Source organism: Mizuhopecten yessoensis, unplaced genomic scaffold (genome assembly GCF_002113885.1).
Source record: "Mizuhopecten yessoensis strain PY_sf001 unplaced genomic scaffold, ASM211388v2 scaffold2049, whole genome shotgun sequence".
Taxonomy (NCBI): domain Eukaryota; kingdom Metazoa; phylum Mollusca; class Bivalvia; order Pectinida; family Pectinidae; genus Mizuhopecten; species Mizuhopecten yessoensis.
This window is the reverse complement of record NW_018404352.1, coordinates 546,505-565,822: the sequence shown is the minus strand read 5'-3', so window position 1 is coordinate 565,822 and position 19,318 is coordinate 546,505. Positions and strand designations below refer to the sequence as shown.

The 19,318-nt window shown below is 34.2% G+C and overlaps 1 protein-coding gene across 1 annotated transcript in view; it reads left to right on the top strand.

Moving 5' to 3' along the window:
• The window catches only part of LOC110444647 (TBC1 domain family member 19-like), a 42,356-nt gene that overhangs the window by 12,381 nt on the left and 10,657 nt on the right, over positions 1 to 19,318 (top strand). The window contains exons 6-12 of the mRNA XM_021489013.1: positions 2,732 to 2,828; positions 3,531 to 3,591; positions 5,011 to 5,122; positions 7,004 to 7,116; positions 7,370 to 7,444; positions 9,825 to 9,887; positions 9,995 to 10,157. Of these exons, the coding sequence (XP_021344688.1) occupies positions 2,732 to 2,828; positions 3,531 to 3,591; positions 5,011 to 5,122; positions 7,004 to 7,116; positions 7,370 to 7,444; positions 9,825 to 9,887; positions 9,995 to 10,157 (684 nt within the window). The remainder of the gene's footprint in view (positions 1 to 2,731; positions 2,829 to 3,530; positions 3,592 to 5,010; positions 5,123 to 7,003; positions 7,117 to 7,369; positions 7,445 to 9,824; positions 9,888 to 9,994; positions 10,158 to 19,318) is intronic.

Below are 19,318 nucleotides of genomic sequence, written 5' to 3'. Positions count from 1 at the left end.
GGGGGGATGGGGGTTCCTGAAGGCCAAAAAACCCCTCTGGATCCGCCACTGCAGAAGAGCAAATTGTAGATGCAGGATGCAATATGATATTTATTGTTGTACGTATGTAACTCAGAATTATGAAGTCTGAAGAACTATTATTCACAGAATACATGAAAAATCATCACATCAATCATAACAAAGACATGGTAAGATCAGTTTGATTAATTTAGTTTGAAACTGAAATATAGCTGAATGCAGAAATAATTAGCTTTGCAACTGAAATATAGATAGATGATAGCATGCACATTGGATATTCATTTAAAATAAGAAGATACTATGTATAGAAGAACTAAGACATAATTTAAAACACATTTAAGTCAGCAAACTGAAGCAGACTGAACAGCAACATTCAGCAGATATTTTAGTGTAGATTGGAACCACTCGGGTATAAATCAGCCTCCGGGATTCGAAAAATATTTCACATTTCCGTAATTCTTTTGGGAGACTGCTCCACACTTAAGCTGAGGTAACAGAGAATGAAATGTGAAATGTGTCCAATAAACATCATCATTGTTAAATATTTATGCTGCATAAAATAGGATTTCACTGACATGATCATTAAGAATCCCCTCACAAAAAGAATAAAGCTTTTCTGCTGATTTCAAGAACATGTTGTGAATTTGCTTTAAACACAGAAATCGTGTTGTGCAAGTCGTAAAGATAGAATTACAAAGGCTTGCTTTTTTTCATAAAACATGTCATTGACTTGAGCAGGGTTTTTAAAACTAAATACATCACACAATTTCAAAAGTATCTTGTCAGCAGAAATCAATACTAAAATCACTTACATAAACGATGTGATCATAGTCTATGTACTGATTGGATTATGTTTGATGCTAAGCTATTTCTTGATTACGTTTTTGTGATTTGAGGGATGATTGTCACCCCTCCAATCGCCAATTAACTGTTTTTATCCTCAGGTAAACCAATATTCACACCATTTTGATGCTTCGACATAGTAGATAACTTCTGTATACCTGGCAGAAGTAAAATCTTAGTTGTATCAGAAGGATACTTTGTTCTACTGCAGTGATCAATATCTCGCACACGAATCGGTGGGACAAATGAAAGTCATTACATGAAGACAATATCACAACACAAGAGAAGCACGACGACCTATTTAAGAATATATATATGGGGCAAAGAAGTAATTCCAACAGTGTGGACAAGTTTAGATTGTCAAATTTTCGGAGCGATCCGCTCCTTTTTCAAGACACAGTGAAACAGAACAGTTACATGTACATATACATCATATTACAAGAAGATAGAATTGATATACTATAATTGAAAATATAGCTATTATATAAAACCAAAGTCCCCTCGGCTAAAGACAGCAGAAGGCAGCAATTAAGCTGAGAGCATCGCGGACAAGGAACTTCTTTGACCCATAAGAATATATATATATATATAGATATGATGGACAATAAATTGTTTATTTCTATGAGTGATTGAACACTATGCTCATAACCGGAATGATAATTCATAATGGGTGTTAAAAACATATTTGAAAATGAGGTCATTCTTTTGCGTATATTGTGTTTTGCTGAAGCACTGGACATTTATTTCGGTTACTATTTGGTGCATTGGTTTCCAGGTACAACTGTAATAAGAATTTAGGAAAAGTCAAAAACGTTTGAGCTTGATAACTTCTGCCAAGTCATGCTATTTTTTTTTCAATTGCTTCGTTTGTAAATATGTTTAGAACAATTTACTGTTTGGCCAACGTGTCGAGCATTTGTCAGTGATTGACAGCAGGTTTAACCGGACATGTTGGACATTCCTAGTTTGAAATATGGCATTTATCTTCAAGCAACTATCTTATCATCCTCAAAACCTAGGGTTAAGCCCACTTACTGACGTGTTGTTTGATTTGATGTTATATTTTCATTTACTTGGTGTAAGAATATCTCGTCCAGTCTACTGCTCTGAACACATCCTACCAGCAACGTAACTATATAATGTGTGCGTGTACACTGTAACTGCCATTTTATTTCAAATGTTTAATGGTTGATGAAATTGAACTACAACAAGACGTTGATGAAAATTAATTTCACAGAAAGAACTGAATTATTTAGCACTAAGCTTTGTAATTAACTACTTGGATGTGAATGGCTTTGGGGATTGTCAAAGTTGAACAACAGAGTGCTCTAGGGCAAGAAGAAAAGTGTTTTCCGGGAAATGGCACATCACATTAATTGTGACAACGAAAATAGGCAATTAGGAAAAATCTGTAGAAAATTGGAAACTAATCTTTTGAAAGGCATTTTTTGTTACTGTCAGTCGGGACAAAGCACTTCTATCCCGTTGTTGATTCAAGCAGGTTTGGTAGTTGGATTTGATAGAAATAGAAATTCAAGAATTTCTTTGAGGCAGATAATGATTTAAAACGATTTTTGTTTTCATCTTCAGTAATTGGTTGTTAAATGTGGATGTAGAATGATTTTCTTTATCCAAATTACTATCATGTACCAAATAACTATATGACTTGTGAAAGAGGTTGTAACATGTGTATTTAACAGGACAGAAGCTATTTTTTAAGAGAATATGAATAGTGTTAAAAGTTTTACCATTAAAGTTTAAAAAATAGTGGGTTTTTTTGTGGGTTTGGTTGGATAGTTCATTAGCAGTAGAAAGAATGAATAATAAGATCAAAACACGTAGAATATACCTGTAATTGTTCGTTTTACAGATTTGACCCAGATTCGTCCTGTTTATGCACCGAAAGATTTTCTTGAGGTCATCATAGGATTGTCAAATCCAAATTATCACAACGGTGACGCCCCAGGGTAGGTAATGTGAACATTATGTTTTGGCCCCAGTATGGTAAGAGTACGTCGGTGTTGCAAATGAGTTGCATACTCTTGATTATGTCTAAATTACGTTTGTGACTTCATTGTTTTAGAACTAACAATCTTATAATGTTAGAATACCTGACAGTGTTTCTTTATACTGTACGTACTGTATATATGAAAGCATAATTATTAGTGTAATTTACAACAAAGAGTTGCACAATGACATGAAAATGAAGTAATTCTTAGTAATTCTAACATGAATTCATAGATAAGAAAAATAATTTAATATGTATTTGGTTGCTTGTATGTCTTTCTTTTCTTTGTATACATATAATAACATCATAAAGTAAAAGAAAATAGAAATGGCAAATAAAAGTAGATTAAAAAACGGTGTGATTCAGACTTTACCGTAACAATTGTTAATTAATTTTTCTATCCTCATGCATCTAATTTGTAGATTTTTTGTATATGTTATATATGAAAGTAAATAGTAGAAAGGTTTACAAATGATCCCGGTTAATTGCTTTATGTATTCATAAATACATGTATTATATATTCAAAATATATGATGGTATGTATCATATGTTGTAATCAAAATGATAAATAAATGATATTCTTTCTATTTAAACATATACCCTTACGAGATAAACATAAAAACAAAACAAAAAACAAAAAAATATTAATCGTTTTGTGCAGGTTTCATCATCTCTGGGGAATAGTACAAGTTCCTCTTAAAGTCAAAAGCATTAATAAACTGGTAAGTGAAACTTTACTCTTCATGTGTTGTTAGTGAATGCTAATATTTATGGTTCACTTTGCCTTGACATTCGATGAATTTGGTTTAACATATGCTGCTATATATTCTTTGTCACACAGCTGATCTGAATTTTAAAAATCCCACATGGATGGGAAGTGTTGGAAGGTAAATTCAATCACTATTTGTGCCCGTCATACGGCTGTTGTAGACACGTTGCTCTCCGGACAATGACATGAACAGCTTTTTTACATACACTCATAAAACGTCGCAGACACATTACCATGGAATCCTCCAAGGTAACTGCACCTCAATATCTCGGAATATTACATTATATTTTGGGGGTTACTCATCTATAGCTCCACAGACGCATTACCAACACTATGTGTTAGCTGCAAATGTCAATATCACTTTGGTTTGGTACTTCTAATTGCATTGTCGAACCATAAGCCATATCATAAACCATGTAAGAACCTGGTCAAAAGGTGTTTTTGAACGTTTTCATTCGTTTATATTTGACGCTTTAACATTGATGGTCTATTAATTTGAACATACATGCGAGAGAGACCGTAACATAGTGTTACTCAAACAATGTTGAGCATTATGCAGTGAAATTGTATGAAGGCTGGTTGATTACTGTGAATAAAAATTGTAAACGTTGTCGGAAATATCAGTCTTATAAAGTGTTGTTGGCTTGTGGGTGTCCTGGTGGGTGTCTTCGGCAGTATGTTTCAGTGAGGTAGCACTATACAGTCGGTATCAGTTCCGCGCTATTACAAGGAGACAAACACGACCATATGGAAGCCTCACAAAACACACACGCATACACTACACGCATGCATCTTGTAAACAGGGGAGAACGTCCTTAAATGACCATAGCTGTTGATAGGACATTAAACAATACTGAACCAATGGCTTGTGAACGCAGTTCTAATATAGAAATATATGTTGGAATAAACTCTCTATTGAATTATCAACTGTAATCCAATGCCTTAACAATGAATCCGATTCTTTACTTTATCATTTTAGGATTACTAACAAAATCTTACTGTCATGCATTAAAACTGATATATACATACTATGTAGCAAACACAGAATATGATATGAAGCAGTCTCATCTGGATTTGTCAAGTTTCTACTGAATCTCGACGGGCTGATGAAATGTTAAAGTCTAAAATATCTTAAAAACGGAATTAGTAGTAAGTACTCTTTTTGCAAGTATTGCATCGCAAGTCGAATGCAGAAAAAAACACTCGTTCGAGCTGGAAAAAAGGATGTTGGGTCATCTTGTATTTGTCAGGTTTTTTTCTGATTACATAAAACAGGTGACATTTTGAACACATGTCATATTTGTATACATATATTTGTTTTTACAGGTGTTTTGTGATATCATATCAAAGATGTTATGTTTTTGTTAATCAGAGGTTACAGTACAGTGATATGGCAATCAATCAAGGTCAATCTGGGATAGACGACTTCGGAGACATTCCCCCAGAGTTGTTCGAGTCGGACAAGATGAAGATTGGAAAGAAAGGTAAGATAATGTTCACAGTTAAAAGCATATTATTACTAGCGAATTATGATTCCCTAACATTCTGACAATTAAGTAAGGTATGCATGCATGGCGACCGCATTTTAACGTGCGTGTCACTGCGATTATTACAGGTATAAATGCGAGAGGCATGTTTGTGATTTTGTTTGGTTTAAATCGTTGTTAAGGGTACTTAAAGAAATCTTTGCTTTTATTAAATTAAAGTCACAAAATTTATTCAAATCCAAAATTACATATGTAAGGTATTTGAGGATACATATGTGATGTTGAATTTATCTGCCTTTTCTATTTGTGGCTAATCTATTTTACGAGGCAACAGTTGAATTAGGAATCAACAGGTTTTCATTTTTGTATGTAGATGGATTAAATAAGACTTATCAAATTTAGATATGTTAAAAAGTGTTTGTTTGGACTTATGTACTTATGACATCACATAAATTGGCATATGTAAGATATTAATAGTTCGTTGTCTCCTCTGTGTATATAACTGAAGTACTTTACATGATGTCTTTAATGACGCATGTTGCCAAGATGACGTTAAATCCCAAACATTCCTTGAAACTAATTGTTCTTGCATCAGATTACGGTGTGCTTATCATTTCATTTATCATTTATGTTATGTCAATTAGAACAAAAAAAATTGGAAAGAAACATGCTATACCATTTGAATTACAATTGATGAATACCCGTTACTGATCAGAATAGGTAAACATTAAAAATAAGATAACTTTGTACCAAAAGCGCACCAGATGGCTTTGTGATTATATTATACGTATGGCTAAGCTATACACTGAGTAATACTTGTGTACAGTTGTTTGTTGTTAGTTTTTTTTTACAAATTTTGTGACTAAATCTACCTGATGTTCTATATAATTCATATTGTATAACCTTATCTAAGATGCACATGTATATGTTTAAAATGTTAAAAAGAAAAAAGGAAAACATGACAATGTTTTAATCTTGTAATATTTGAAGGAAATATATTTTTTAAACAAGCAATTTCCCTCAGCTAGTTAACTAAGAAGAAATACTGGATTCTGTTGCTAATTATTATACTGATTATGCATGATTAGCGTAAGTGTGTTGTCACTATTGTCAAGTGGATATAGTCCCTTGTTTGACTGAACATCTACACCGGCGGGCCTGCGCCACTGCTCTGCCCAATAACATCTAAAGTCTTGATTAACACCAGATTCTCGTCTATTATTCAAACGAAATGATACAAGGACATGAAAGAGCAATATCGGTTCAATAATCTTTCCACTCAGCTGGTGATATATTCAGTGGATTGCTAATTCGATCACATAGCAATGTAGATTGTCATATGAGCACAGACAATTTACCCTATAGGTAGTTATAATTGATATGATCGATGCATTTAAGAGGGGCCTTGAAAGACAGGCACGGAAGAAAATTTGCAACCTGCTAAACAGTTAATTAGATTCTGATTACACGTGACTGATATTTTCATATTTGTAGGTTTTGACATTATGACATATATCATTTCTAATTTACATATCTATTATAGTAATATAGATGTATAGCAATTAAAAACCTCGAAACAAGCTTCCAATACTACAAAATCATAAGCATAACTTTTATATGTGAAAGTTTTTCTATCAAACGGCAATTACCTATGTTTGATGACACTAGAACGGTACACTTTTTGTAGATAGTTGGTCTAGACAATGGTACAAATGCAGCCATTTTCTCTACTTCTGTTTAACAGGAATGTTCATGTAGCGACCCAGCAATACAGGATTTATGAATTCCCCCCTTTTTGTCATGTGGAGATATTTATATAAAGGTATCCTACAATGTGCTAGAATATGCCTTCTGATTCTGCCATCTTTTGTATTCTAGTGGTAAATGCATGTCACGGTCCACTGGCCCAGGAGTTCTCCAAGAAAGGATGTCCTACTTGTCTACGGGCTACGTTGTGGTGCCAGATGTTGGGGGTGGAGATCGACGAAGAAGTAATTGTGACATTTAAATAATGTTTATATATATGTTCCGTCCATATGCTGGAAGAGTCGGTTACAAATTCAAATAGTTCAGATGCATTTATTGGCTGTTCTTTTCGTTAATGTTATGATCATCAGAAGAGCAATGTAACATGTCGATATAATTCAGGAATCAGGGATGGAAATAATGATAAACAAGGTTTCTGCAGTGATATATATGTCAAATGACATTTGTTGAAGCTCTTTTGGTTCATTTTGTTTTCAGGACATTTTGTATTATGAACAATTGAAAGTCAACGTTCAGCAACACGACCTTCTTGTTGACAGTCTACTATATAAGGTAAGACACTACGTTTTGCCATTTTTGAGTGTATGATCACAAATAGAAGGAATCAAGAAGAAATGTATGGTTTTGTTAAAGCACCATATTAGTTTCCCTGAACTTTTGACATTTACAAATAATCTTCCTCATGTTGTAAAGATGAATTGTGAAACTGGATTGTGTATTCAATATACAAAAAAATGAAGGATTATAATAATAACAAAAATGCTAATAATGCTTTACCTTAATTGGTTCAATTAGGTAATATATTACATTCGGGGGTTTTCGTCAATGCAAGGATTATCTACCTTTCATGATGTGATTATGTAACGCATATTATTTAAAGATTGGTATCTGGTCATTTTAAATCAAGTAATGATCAAAGAAAGATCCCTTATAAGATTATAAAATTATCCCCAGAAGTATATTTAAATGGGTTAATGTGGAAAATGGCATTGCCTTACTTAAGGTAAGCTTTCACATGACTCTCATAATTCCATCATTATTCTCCTTTGATGTCCAGAAATGTTTCATTCTAGTAATTGCTGTAATCCTTGTTAGTACTTGGGAATCATTTTGAAAGTATGTGTTACTGTAATAATTTTTTCCTGATACAATGACAGCTGCATGTGCTCTGAACTTTCAACCCGTTCTTTTCGTGATTGGCCGCTGAATGGCCAATGACATTCTGTGATTCTTCATCTGAAAAATTTGATTCGTAACAGTCAATGCGTAGCTGCCAAAATAGCTCTTCGTATTTATTATAAAACCAAACACTTGTTAGTGACAGAAGGCCCAATCGCTCAGTCGCGTTTGTGAATATGCATTTCTTACCATACCATTTGATAATATCGTATCCATTGTCCAAACCGTACACATTCGTAAATAGCAGTGTCTTAACCCGCACAAAGTATATCAAGGTCCCTCCCTTCTTTAAAACATAAATTTCTACTTGTTTATCGGAAATTTTGCAAACAGTGTGGATACTTATTAATATTGAAAGGCTGCCTTACCTTTATCATGGGTCGATTAGTACTCAGAATTGATTTTTGAACTTATTTGTTTTAGTACAAACTCGTCGTCGGCTGAATGCCCCGACAGCCAGTTCACGTCAACATGCAAACACTATACTTTTAAATGGTCACATTTAAGTGAAATATCAGCCTTTCATAACACTGAGATGAAATCGTTTTTTTCGTGCGTCTTCGTGCATTCCGCTAACCGAGACAACCCTTCCCTGACTAACGGACCTTTTTGTGGTGATTGTATTAGCATCTAGGCGATTAAATTGTCTCCCTCCTCGACGACGAAAACACACAAACAGCGTACCACGTGATCAAACGAAATAACCGTTTTGCTTGTTTATCTTTGCAACTAATGTCCTAATTGGTATAATTTGTGTCCGATTATACAATTTCCATGTTAGACCAGTGATAAGATCGATGCTGTGAAGACCAAGGAGAGGAGATGATTATCGGATGGTACTGGGCCATACTAGCGGAATGGCTTTTTCTTGTACATGTTTTGCGACAGTAAAAGATCTAACGCTCTCGGGGGTTCATGGCTCGTATGCGTTTTATTGCCTGCACGGAATTGAATAATTATATTCCCTTTCTAAGAACGTGTCTGTTTGACAGCTCACTTCACGAAGGTGTTATCAAACCTGAAGTATTTTATCTTGATGTTCCATGTCAAAGGCAGTGTTATATATTGGTTATCGTTTGAAACAAATCCATCAATATTTCTAAATCACAGTACAGTTGCAGTCAAATAATACAGTATCTATCTGTAGGCATCAATTTGTCGTGTATCAACATGCATCAAAGTAAATCACGCTTTATGTCATTTGAGAAGAGATAGTTTACTAAAAACACATCTGATCAGTTTTCATAGACATATCAATTTCAATAGGTGTAAACAAAACTTGTAAAGCATGAGATTGCATGTTGACTTTCTGTTAATCGAAACGATGACATTGCATTTTATATTATGTAACATATTGCCAAACTCACCATATCATGTATGTAAGTCAGAAGGTTTTAGATATTAAACGGCGTGATTTTGGTTGATAAAATTACAATAAAGGTATATATGTAAATTGTTTTTACACATACATGCAATTTCATTGAAGATGCATCAAAACCGTAGAACATCATTTTCAAAAGGGATAGATGTTACTGATTATTTTTTAAATGTTGTATGTCTCTTTTATATGTTTTTGGCGAAAACAAATGATCTGAAGTTTCAATACTTGGTATTAAGAAAATTGATTTGCTTTCCAATCCGACTTGTTACTAGAATACTTGTTTGACATGACTGACCTTAAAACCCTTCGTTCTATCATTGCAAGATATTTCAATAGTTGAATCATTCGTATGATACACATTCTCTTCCTCAGGATGTTAAGCTGACTGCCACAAATGATGACCAGTACTTTGTTTTTGAAGACTTCCTGTACCAGGTGAGAAATTAAAAAACGTTTTCCTTCCTTAAATTAAACAAATTAATGCAACAGCGCATCGAAAGTATGAACCTCTGAATGCATTTAAATATTTCTATTTGATTCAGGTCCTCCTGCCATTTTCAAGGGATACATGTGTTCTTAAACACTTCGCTCAGAACAGTGCCACACCTCCAAAATCTTATATACGGGGGAAAATGGGACAAGAGGAGTATGCAGTCGTTTACCCGCCAAATGGAGTAATTCCGTTTCACGGGTTTGCTATGTATGGTAAGTATTTCTATTCTGTTTATAACACGTTCATTTTCAGAAATGATTGAAATTTAGTTTCATTTTTTAAAGGTATTAATGTCTTTATTACACTTTCAGCAAAATTTCGCTTTCTCTATTTACGATGTTCTTTCTGCGGTCATTATTTTCAACTTTTCTATGGACACACGTACATGTATGAGTAAACCATATATCGTATATTGTCTCGTTTATTCATTGCACGAGGATCAAAGGGTATTAACACCGCATTAGTGAACTTCTTGTCTGTGAGAAACGACGATATTTTTAAAAACACTCTGATACAAAGACTCCTTCTTCAAATTTCTTGGATCTTAAAGCAATGCCCGCACTTTTTTCTATTGATTCCGAGCCACATCGGAATTAAAGGTAATGAAAATTCTCACAGAGCAGCTAAAATTGCTTTAATTCTCAAGCAAAGTAATATCAACCTGCCATATAAAGATTTCGAACCCATTATTTGATCGCTCATTCAAAATTAATGGCAACAACGATGTCTCTTGAGGCCAGCGCAACATTTGTTTCGAAGAGCTACCAAAACTCAAAACTGCCCAGAAAAAAAGATTGCAGAAAGGAGGCTGTATATCTCGCCTTTTACCTGGTCATACTTATCTCACTCATAAGAATCTTCTGGTAGGAGGAGAGTCACCTTTATGCCAATCATGCTACTCCACTTTTACAAGGGAGCATTTCCTTAATAGAATATTATTCGGACTTTAGCTACATTCAAGATTTACACATTCAGTTCCCAGATATGAAAACCATTTTCAGTTTCGTTGACTTGAAGACATTGCTACTTATGTAAAAGACATGGGTATATTATTTCATAGGTTTAGCTGGCTTCAACCGATATGACTCTTTTAAACGGTATCCTTACCTTGCTTCTTTTCATTTCAGCAATGCATGACATTGTAACTGATTTTCTTATTTTAAAACCCCTTAGCTTTTTGATTTCCTACATCTCTTCTGCAGATGATTTGCAATCTTTTGTGACAAATAGACCCCCGAGCTATCGAGAATACTTCGCTTTCTTGCAATTGTTTCTTTGTTTACGTTCCCATCGATCGGCATCAACGGTGATTTATGGCCAGATTAACGGTGTAACCTAGAGGCGACATTTGACTAAACAAAGCATAAAGATCTTTATGCTTTGTTTAGTCAAATGTCGCCTCTAGGTTAAAAAGATATTAGACAAGAAGAGTCATGATGTTTATTCTATTCTTGATTTGAACAACTAAAATATAATTTTATAAGCACAACATAAATATTTACATGAATGTTAAATCTTTTGAGATAATTATGACCAAAATGTAATTAAGTTCTCAACCGATATTTACATACTATTGTTTGTACTCAATGATTTCTTTGTATTATCATTTGAACAAATACACATACAGTCTATACATTTTGTTATAGCTGCTTTGCTTCATATTTGTATTACGCAAGTACTAGTTTGACTTGCTCCCCTCAAATTGTAGGAAAGAATATGACAATCCCCTGTGGTTTATGAAATTTAGATATTTAAGAATGAGTTATTGTTTTTTGCGCAAAACACGCTAGTTCGCCTTTTAAATGTAGAGGTACGTACTAAAAAAATACTGAAGTTACAGGTTTTAACATATCAGTTAAACATGTACGTTGATTATGCTTGTTATGGCGCTAAATTGACTTTTATTCAGATATCGTTGAAATTAAACGAGAGCATAAATATTGCATACTTATATTTATATTTATATATTGGGTGTTTATAAGTTATAATTTGTATAATACTACCGAATATATCACTTGATTAAGTTATTGAAGATCTCCAATGAAATTACTTTAGATATAATGTTTTTCTGCGAGTATGGTTGGAACGATTTATTTTATTCTGAACCTTTTTTGCACAACATCAAGTATAAACGTACAATAATGCCAATTTTGTTGCTCTCCTGACTTTATGATGGTTATGTTACAGGACGGTCGTGATATATATTTTGCACATTTATGCTATTTCTGTACACAATTTTTAGTATTATTTTGTGGGAAAATATGTGCATTTTGTTGCGTGACATATAGAAACACCGACACTTTTTGAAACGGACTAATTCTATTTTTTTACATTTTCTACCTGTCATAGTGAGCTTTATTCAATGTGCTTTTGGTGGTATATGTGTACGACGTACACATAGTAGTATGTAGTATGTACTATAGTAGTATTCAATTTAAGAAATTCGCCGAATCGCACTATGTACAAAACGATTTTTAGAAACACACGGATGGTCATGTTTGAGAGATAACTATTTAATATTAAACCTAGTTTTAAAATAGGGGTTAACCGGAAGCTGAAAGATGTAAACATGTGAAAAAATAAATAATTATTTTATTAAAACGAAGAGTGGCTAGGTGCGCCGGATATGAATGGAGTTATTAAAGAGAGATAATCTGATAGACATATAATACTAAATTTCATCTGCAATTTTTAATTGCCCCTACGTAAAATATGCATATATATCGCATTTACCAATAATAGGGCTCCGTAATATTTATTGATATTATAATGATAAACGCAATTCAGTGTCTGGAATAGTACTGTTCTTCCTAATATTATCAGATGTAATTATAACATATGTAGTTGTTCAAGATTGTTGATAGATAATGTGTGTTGAAGAAATAAGCATTTACATACAAAGGTAACCAGTCCTACCTCGTTTGAAACATATTACGATTGAGGAAACTCGAACAATATCAAACAATGGGGAAACGCTTAACAAAATTGAATTGTTTGATAGCAGTGGGGCCAGTTGTATTAAAAGCATTGTCCTTCACATCACCGGGGAGACGCCAGAGAGGTACCGCTTCAATGTGAGAGTAAAGCAGTATCTAGTGAATATCGAATCTGTTAGATGTGATTACTGCATTACCGCTAATCAATATATATACACTATTGTTTAAACTGTCTACCATATTGTAATGCGGTTGATCTCCAGGGATAAGTGATGTACGCATGGTTATTACAGTAAGTAAATACGGTTGTTTCCAATGTAATTGACTTTATCAGTGGATCGGACTCGTAGATATACCGATAAGCATAGAGCACGGTCCGGCTGTTACACTGATGCGATAATGGCAATTCTCAATCTGTATATAAAAATGATTTGCTGAGATTTTTGTCAAAAACGAATTCAATAAAACCTCCTGTCAGACGTTAGGAAAGTACATTTTGACGTCAAGGATTGAATCAATTGAATTTTCTGCTGAAGAATATATTCACTTTAAAATTGGCATTGAGGTTCATGTAATATGTACGTTATGTTTGTACCCTGTTCAGTGAATTTACTGTGTTTTGAAGCCTGTCACAAAGATTACTTGTTCTATGTATCAGCTCTGTAATGGCCTGTGGATATTTATAGACCTACCATAATGGACCCGATGTGACAATATTAAACCTGCACATGGAAGGCACTCAGGCTTTGCCATCGGATATTGTTGATGATAATTAAACCCCGGAAGGATGATTAGGCAGAAGCTATGATCGTTGTATGACGGGAAATACCGATTAAATGCCTTGTGCAATCTCGAAGGACTACACAAAACAATGAAATTATGTAGTCTCGGTGATGGTTATCAGTGAATACCTAACGTGGTATAAGTATTAAGAGGTGTAGGGTAGGGCGACATCTCGACTATGAGATTGTTTTTGTCTTCTGTTCATTGGCAAGGGGAATGTGCAGTTAAGTGGTAAATTATTTGTATGTTTTACTAAACGATGGGTATACATCTGCTAGATGACTAATTCAATTAATGTGGAGATAAAACATATGACAAGGGAACGTAAAGGATGCGTTTTACGATCAGTTCTCCGTGCTGCCACACTGCCATACATAACTCAGAATAGTCGATAACTGTGTCCAAAGGGAAGCAATCTTTACCCAGTTTTAAACATCGGTGTTTCCAGCTACGGAATCAAAATCATAGCCATTCATGCATATATATCAATATTGGGTTTGAATTGCAGCATAGTTGAACAAATCAAGTTTTAAATATTTATACAGTTCTACAGTCACTTCGATGATTTTTTTACTTTTGATTTGCACAAACAAAATCTGTCGCAATAAAACAAGAATATTTCGATTAAATAAAAAACTAAAAAAGAAATAGTGATTTTATGATAGATCGAATGCATATATAGTAGGAATGTCTCTCATAAAAAAAAAAAGTTTTACTTTTCTTGTTTTGTTAAGTCTCGCTGAATACATAAAATAGTTTAAACACGAATAAACCGGCATTTTATCTGTTGACATAGACACCCTTCAATGATTCATACATATTCACAAGCAGTTTAAAGATATGTTGATGTGAAGTATAAACAAGACATCATTAACAATTAATGTGACTAGAAGACAGTCCAGTATATAATAGCAGGCCTTATGAACGTTTGCAACTACGTTTACGTACTACAAAAACATTCGATTTCATCGAAGAGGGGGTCAGCTACCAACGTTTTAAGATGTGTTGAAATAATTTGCATTACACATAATTATACTTGTTATAAAGTTGATTAATTGAAATATTCATTAAAACAGTAGAGAACCGTAGGATTTGTAATGAAATCTTATTTCTCGATACGTTGAACATCAAACCAGAGAGCTGTGTAGGTGTCATAAGATCGTTTGTTTTGACTTAAACATTGGTCAATATAAAAATTGTTTCAGGATTTACTTCAGCCACAGTCAGTATAACGTTACCGATATTTAAGTTAATTGTGTGGACTTTTAAATAGCGTAGTAACCTTAATTTGTCTGGCTAATTTTACTCTTGGCACAAAACGTACTTCTACCAATCAATTATTACATTAATCATTGAAATATTTCACTCGTGACATAATTGGAAAATGGCAAACGTCTTCGATACTGGCAAACTAGTAACGTCGATTTATATTTATCGAAAAGCAAACTTTAACCAAAAGCAGCAGGAATTCATCTTCAATATATTTTAATATAATGGTGGTACTGAACTATCTCACATTATAACAGCATACCAAGTTGCCACAGGCTTGCATCAGTTGTGTCCCTTGTTGCTGTTGCGATTACTTATAGGAAAAAGCTATTTGTTATTCCCCTTATACCGCTTGGTCGATATCTGTTGTGATACATTGATTCATAGAAGTGTATCATGTATCTACTCAATTAAACAATTTGATGAAATGCTTCTGTAATTCTAAATATATTGTTTTCGATTTAAATCATCATTGTATTCTAAATAGTTTAGTACTAGGGTATTGTTCCTGTTAGAATGCAGTGTTCAATAACACCACGGATTAGAAATCGGTATGTAACGCTTCCTTTTTCATAGAAATCTACATACTAGAATGATGATACTTTACGTATATTTTGTTACGTATATATCAGTTAAAATAGAACACATGGAACATGACAGTATTGATCTTAAATCAAGGAAGTACTGACACTGTTCATAAAGAATTTCGAACTCGAAGCATGCTGGTGTGCGCAGTTTGGAATTCGAAAACCATATATCTGAAATTATGTGTTACCTGCGTATCTTAAATCTAGCTCAGAGTAGTCTAAAATTCACGTATTCCCAGATTGATACTTTAGCTGTACATCAAACGCTTATATGAGGAGGTGTGTCCCGTTCTAATACGAGGTAATTATGACCACAATTTGACATTTACCCCTCACCCCAGTACTACATTACAAGTAAGCGTAATTAAGATTTCTACAGCATATCTGGGTCACTATTTTTTAATTAATGGGTTACAAACTGTTTATATATGCGGGGAGCGGGGGTATTAGTGAAGCCGACGCTAAGAGTTAAATCTATATTTAGTATTTAAGCAAATACCGAATTCACCAGTATGTAAGCAATCTGTAAATTGTTGTTATAAAACTTAAGCAAATCTCAGCATCGTTGTCTCTAGAGGCCCTGTCTTGTTTATCTGACTTTTCAAATGAAAACAAGAGATAACTCTCATGTAGAAATTAAGATTAACATCATCAACAACAGTCAGGAGGTAGAACGTCTTTCTATCTCCGATGTTATAAAACTGAAGAGTATCACATTACGATGTTTTACAAACGAACAACATTGTCCTATATAAACTGTTTACAACTTGATATGCAACACTCCTACAGCTACATTTACAACCCTTAACCGAAGTTTTATTTAAAAGTACTTCCAATATATTTATCGTTTTTGAGTGTTCGTAAAGCTGACCGCGTTTACATTTCATTTATTCCACTGCATCGCCGACGTATATTGGTTTTATCGTTTATTGCAATGCATCGACGACGTATGTCGGTAATATCGTGTATTGCACTTGATCGCCGATGTGTGTCTGTTATATCGTTTATAGCATTGCATCGCCGACGCAAATCTGTTTAATCGTTTTAACACTGCATCGCCGACGTATGTCTGATATCGTTTAATGTACTGCATTGACGACGTATGTCTGTTATATCGTTTATTGTTCAGCATCGCCGACGTATGTCTGTTTTATCGTCCATTGCACTGCATCGTCGACGTATGTCTGTTATATCGTGTATTGCACTGCATCGCCGACGTATGTCTGTTATATCGTTTATTGGACTGTATTGACGACGTAAATCTGCTAAATCGTTTATTGCACTGCATCGCCGACGTATGTCTGTTTTATCGTTCATTGCACTGCATCGCCGACGTATGTCTGTTATATCGTGTATTGCACTACATCGCCGACGTTTGTCTGTTATATCGTTATTGCACTGCATCGCCGACGTATGTCTGTTATATCGATTATTGCACTACATCGCCGACGTATGTCTGTTATATCGTGTATTGCACTGCATCGCCGACGTATGTCTGCTATATCGTTTATTGCACTGCATCTCCGACTTATGTCTGTTATATCGTTTATTGCACTGCATCGCCGACGTATGCCTTTGTTCTAGGAACAGGATGTCTAAGCGCAACATTGTAGGCAAATAAGCGGAGTTTGTTGATCGATCGGTTTCTTTACAATTTTTCTAAGCAAACACCTTTTGCTGTCTTGTGAATGGCCTTAAAACTGGAAAGGTTAGCATATAAAAATGTCGAGTTTTACATTTGTAATATACGTACAATATTTTGGCAATCCTAACAAGGTTATGTAAAGGCAGTACCATGTTAAGATATACCCAATAATAATTACGATATGTTTTTAGGTAGCTGATTTTTGCTAACAATATCTTCAATGCGATTTTTGATAAGGAGGAATAATTTCGTTCATGTTGCATCATTTGCATAAACTCTCTTATTTAGATATGGCTGAAGTGAAAACATTGTCTTTGATTCTCATTTATTTGCATTCGGAACGTTGTCGGCGTTTTAGCCGGTGAGTCGAATCATGGATCTCATCAGTGTTAATGAGAGGTGGACAAACAAAGTAAGACTAGGTTTCATTGGGACCAAATATAGATTAAATTTCAATCATATTGTGTTGTTTCTGGCACTGATAGTTCATTCCTTTTTTACACTGTCAAGTCTATATCATAGAAACAACTCTGAACACGGCTGTGACCGCAATACTTTTCATTTCCTCTGGTATAGCTTTTCCATTGAAAGGTAATCTTGATAAATGTTGATGGATTGTAACCTATTAGCGCTACTACCGTTTTGTGTCCAGTACAAACACTCTGGGAGGCTATATAAGAGTTATTTCATTATGTAATGTCATGGTATAATGGCGGGTAAAAAGCCACGGAAGTAGCCTGTTAGCCTTTAATGGCCATTGTTTATTTCCTGTCCGTCTGATCGCGGACAGATAATGGGATAAAATGATATCAAACGAGTGCGGATACTTATAGAGCTATTATTGATCATTTTCTGGATCCATTTTTGAATGGCGTCTACAGAAATGATGCATCTGATCAGTTTGACAGTTGGTAAGTACGTAATTGAACACGTATATCAAACGATGTCATGAATATGGATGATATTCAGCGGCTCTACATCCGTAAAAGTGACAGAGATTCATGTGATTGTTTCACACTGAACATGTCCAGAATATAAGGTTCATCATTAATTCATTTTCATTATCCTGCAAATTCATTTCTGTATGAGTTGTCAAATCTTGTGGTGAACTATTAACATTTCTTGTAGCAAAAAAAAAAGAAATGTGAAATAGGTTTCATTTTCATAATCATTATTGGTTGGTTTTAGCGTTTCATGAAAATGCATGAGTATTTAGACATTGAGAGAGCACTTTGTTAAATGGTATTAGAACCAACGGAGGTTAAAATGTTTTGTTTTAAGTTAACTTATATCAGATTTATTGTATGCTGCATAGATAATCAAATAATAGTTAATCATCAAAGCAATGATCGCTGTTGTTGAACATCATGGGAATACTTGTTATCGCGACCAACCACGAGTTACTCCTCTTCGAAGAGTTATTGCTGGAAAATGCACAAGTCTCGCGAGAGAATGCGAGTGTGTAAACAATATGCCCCACCTTCACTGTATTGAACCAACAAAAATAACTCACAAGAATAAAGGTCACATCAAATGCATTTATCAATGACATTCCAATCAAATTGTTTATCCAAAACAAGCCTTCTGACGTTTAATTTACATAAAGGTAACACACAACACTTCGTCCTCTTTTTCAATATCTGGCCAATTTAACATGTCTGCTTGCTTTCATAGGTGTACTAGCTCCCCCTTTTTCTTATTTGGAGTAGGAGATACCTTTGGACTTTAAAATATTACCCAATTCATTACATGGAAGTTTGTGGAAATTCGTATCTGAATGATTTGGCACTACTATGTTGTTTATATATCCGTTGCCCGAGCGAGTACAGTTAAATCACCTCCTATTTGAAGAGTTCCACTGGTCGCGATATCATCTATTGTATCAGAATTTAATTAAGTCTTACCTATCTTTACTTTTGTCAAAAATTTTGACGGGACATACTATGGTATATGGAACGTCCATCCGTCGGTTCGTCGTCACTTGCTTAAATATAGTTTTATTTTGGTGAACTTGGTATGACTGTTCATTATACAAAGACTGTTACTAAGTTCGGACTTGAGCAAAATATGTTTTTATTTCCGAATTCTCATCAATTCCACATTTGAAAACAAAAATGTCAGTGTGCATGTATTGGACATTTTCATTGTGCATG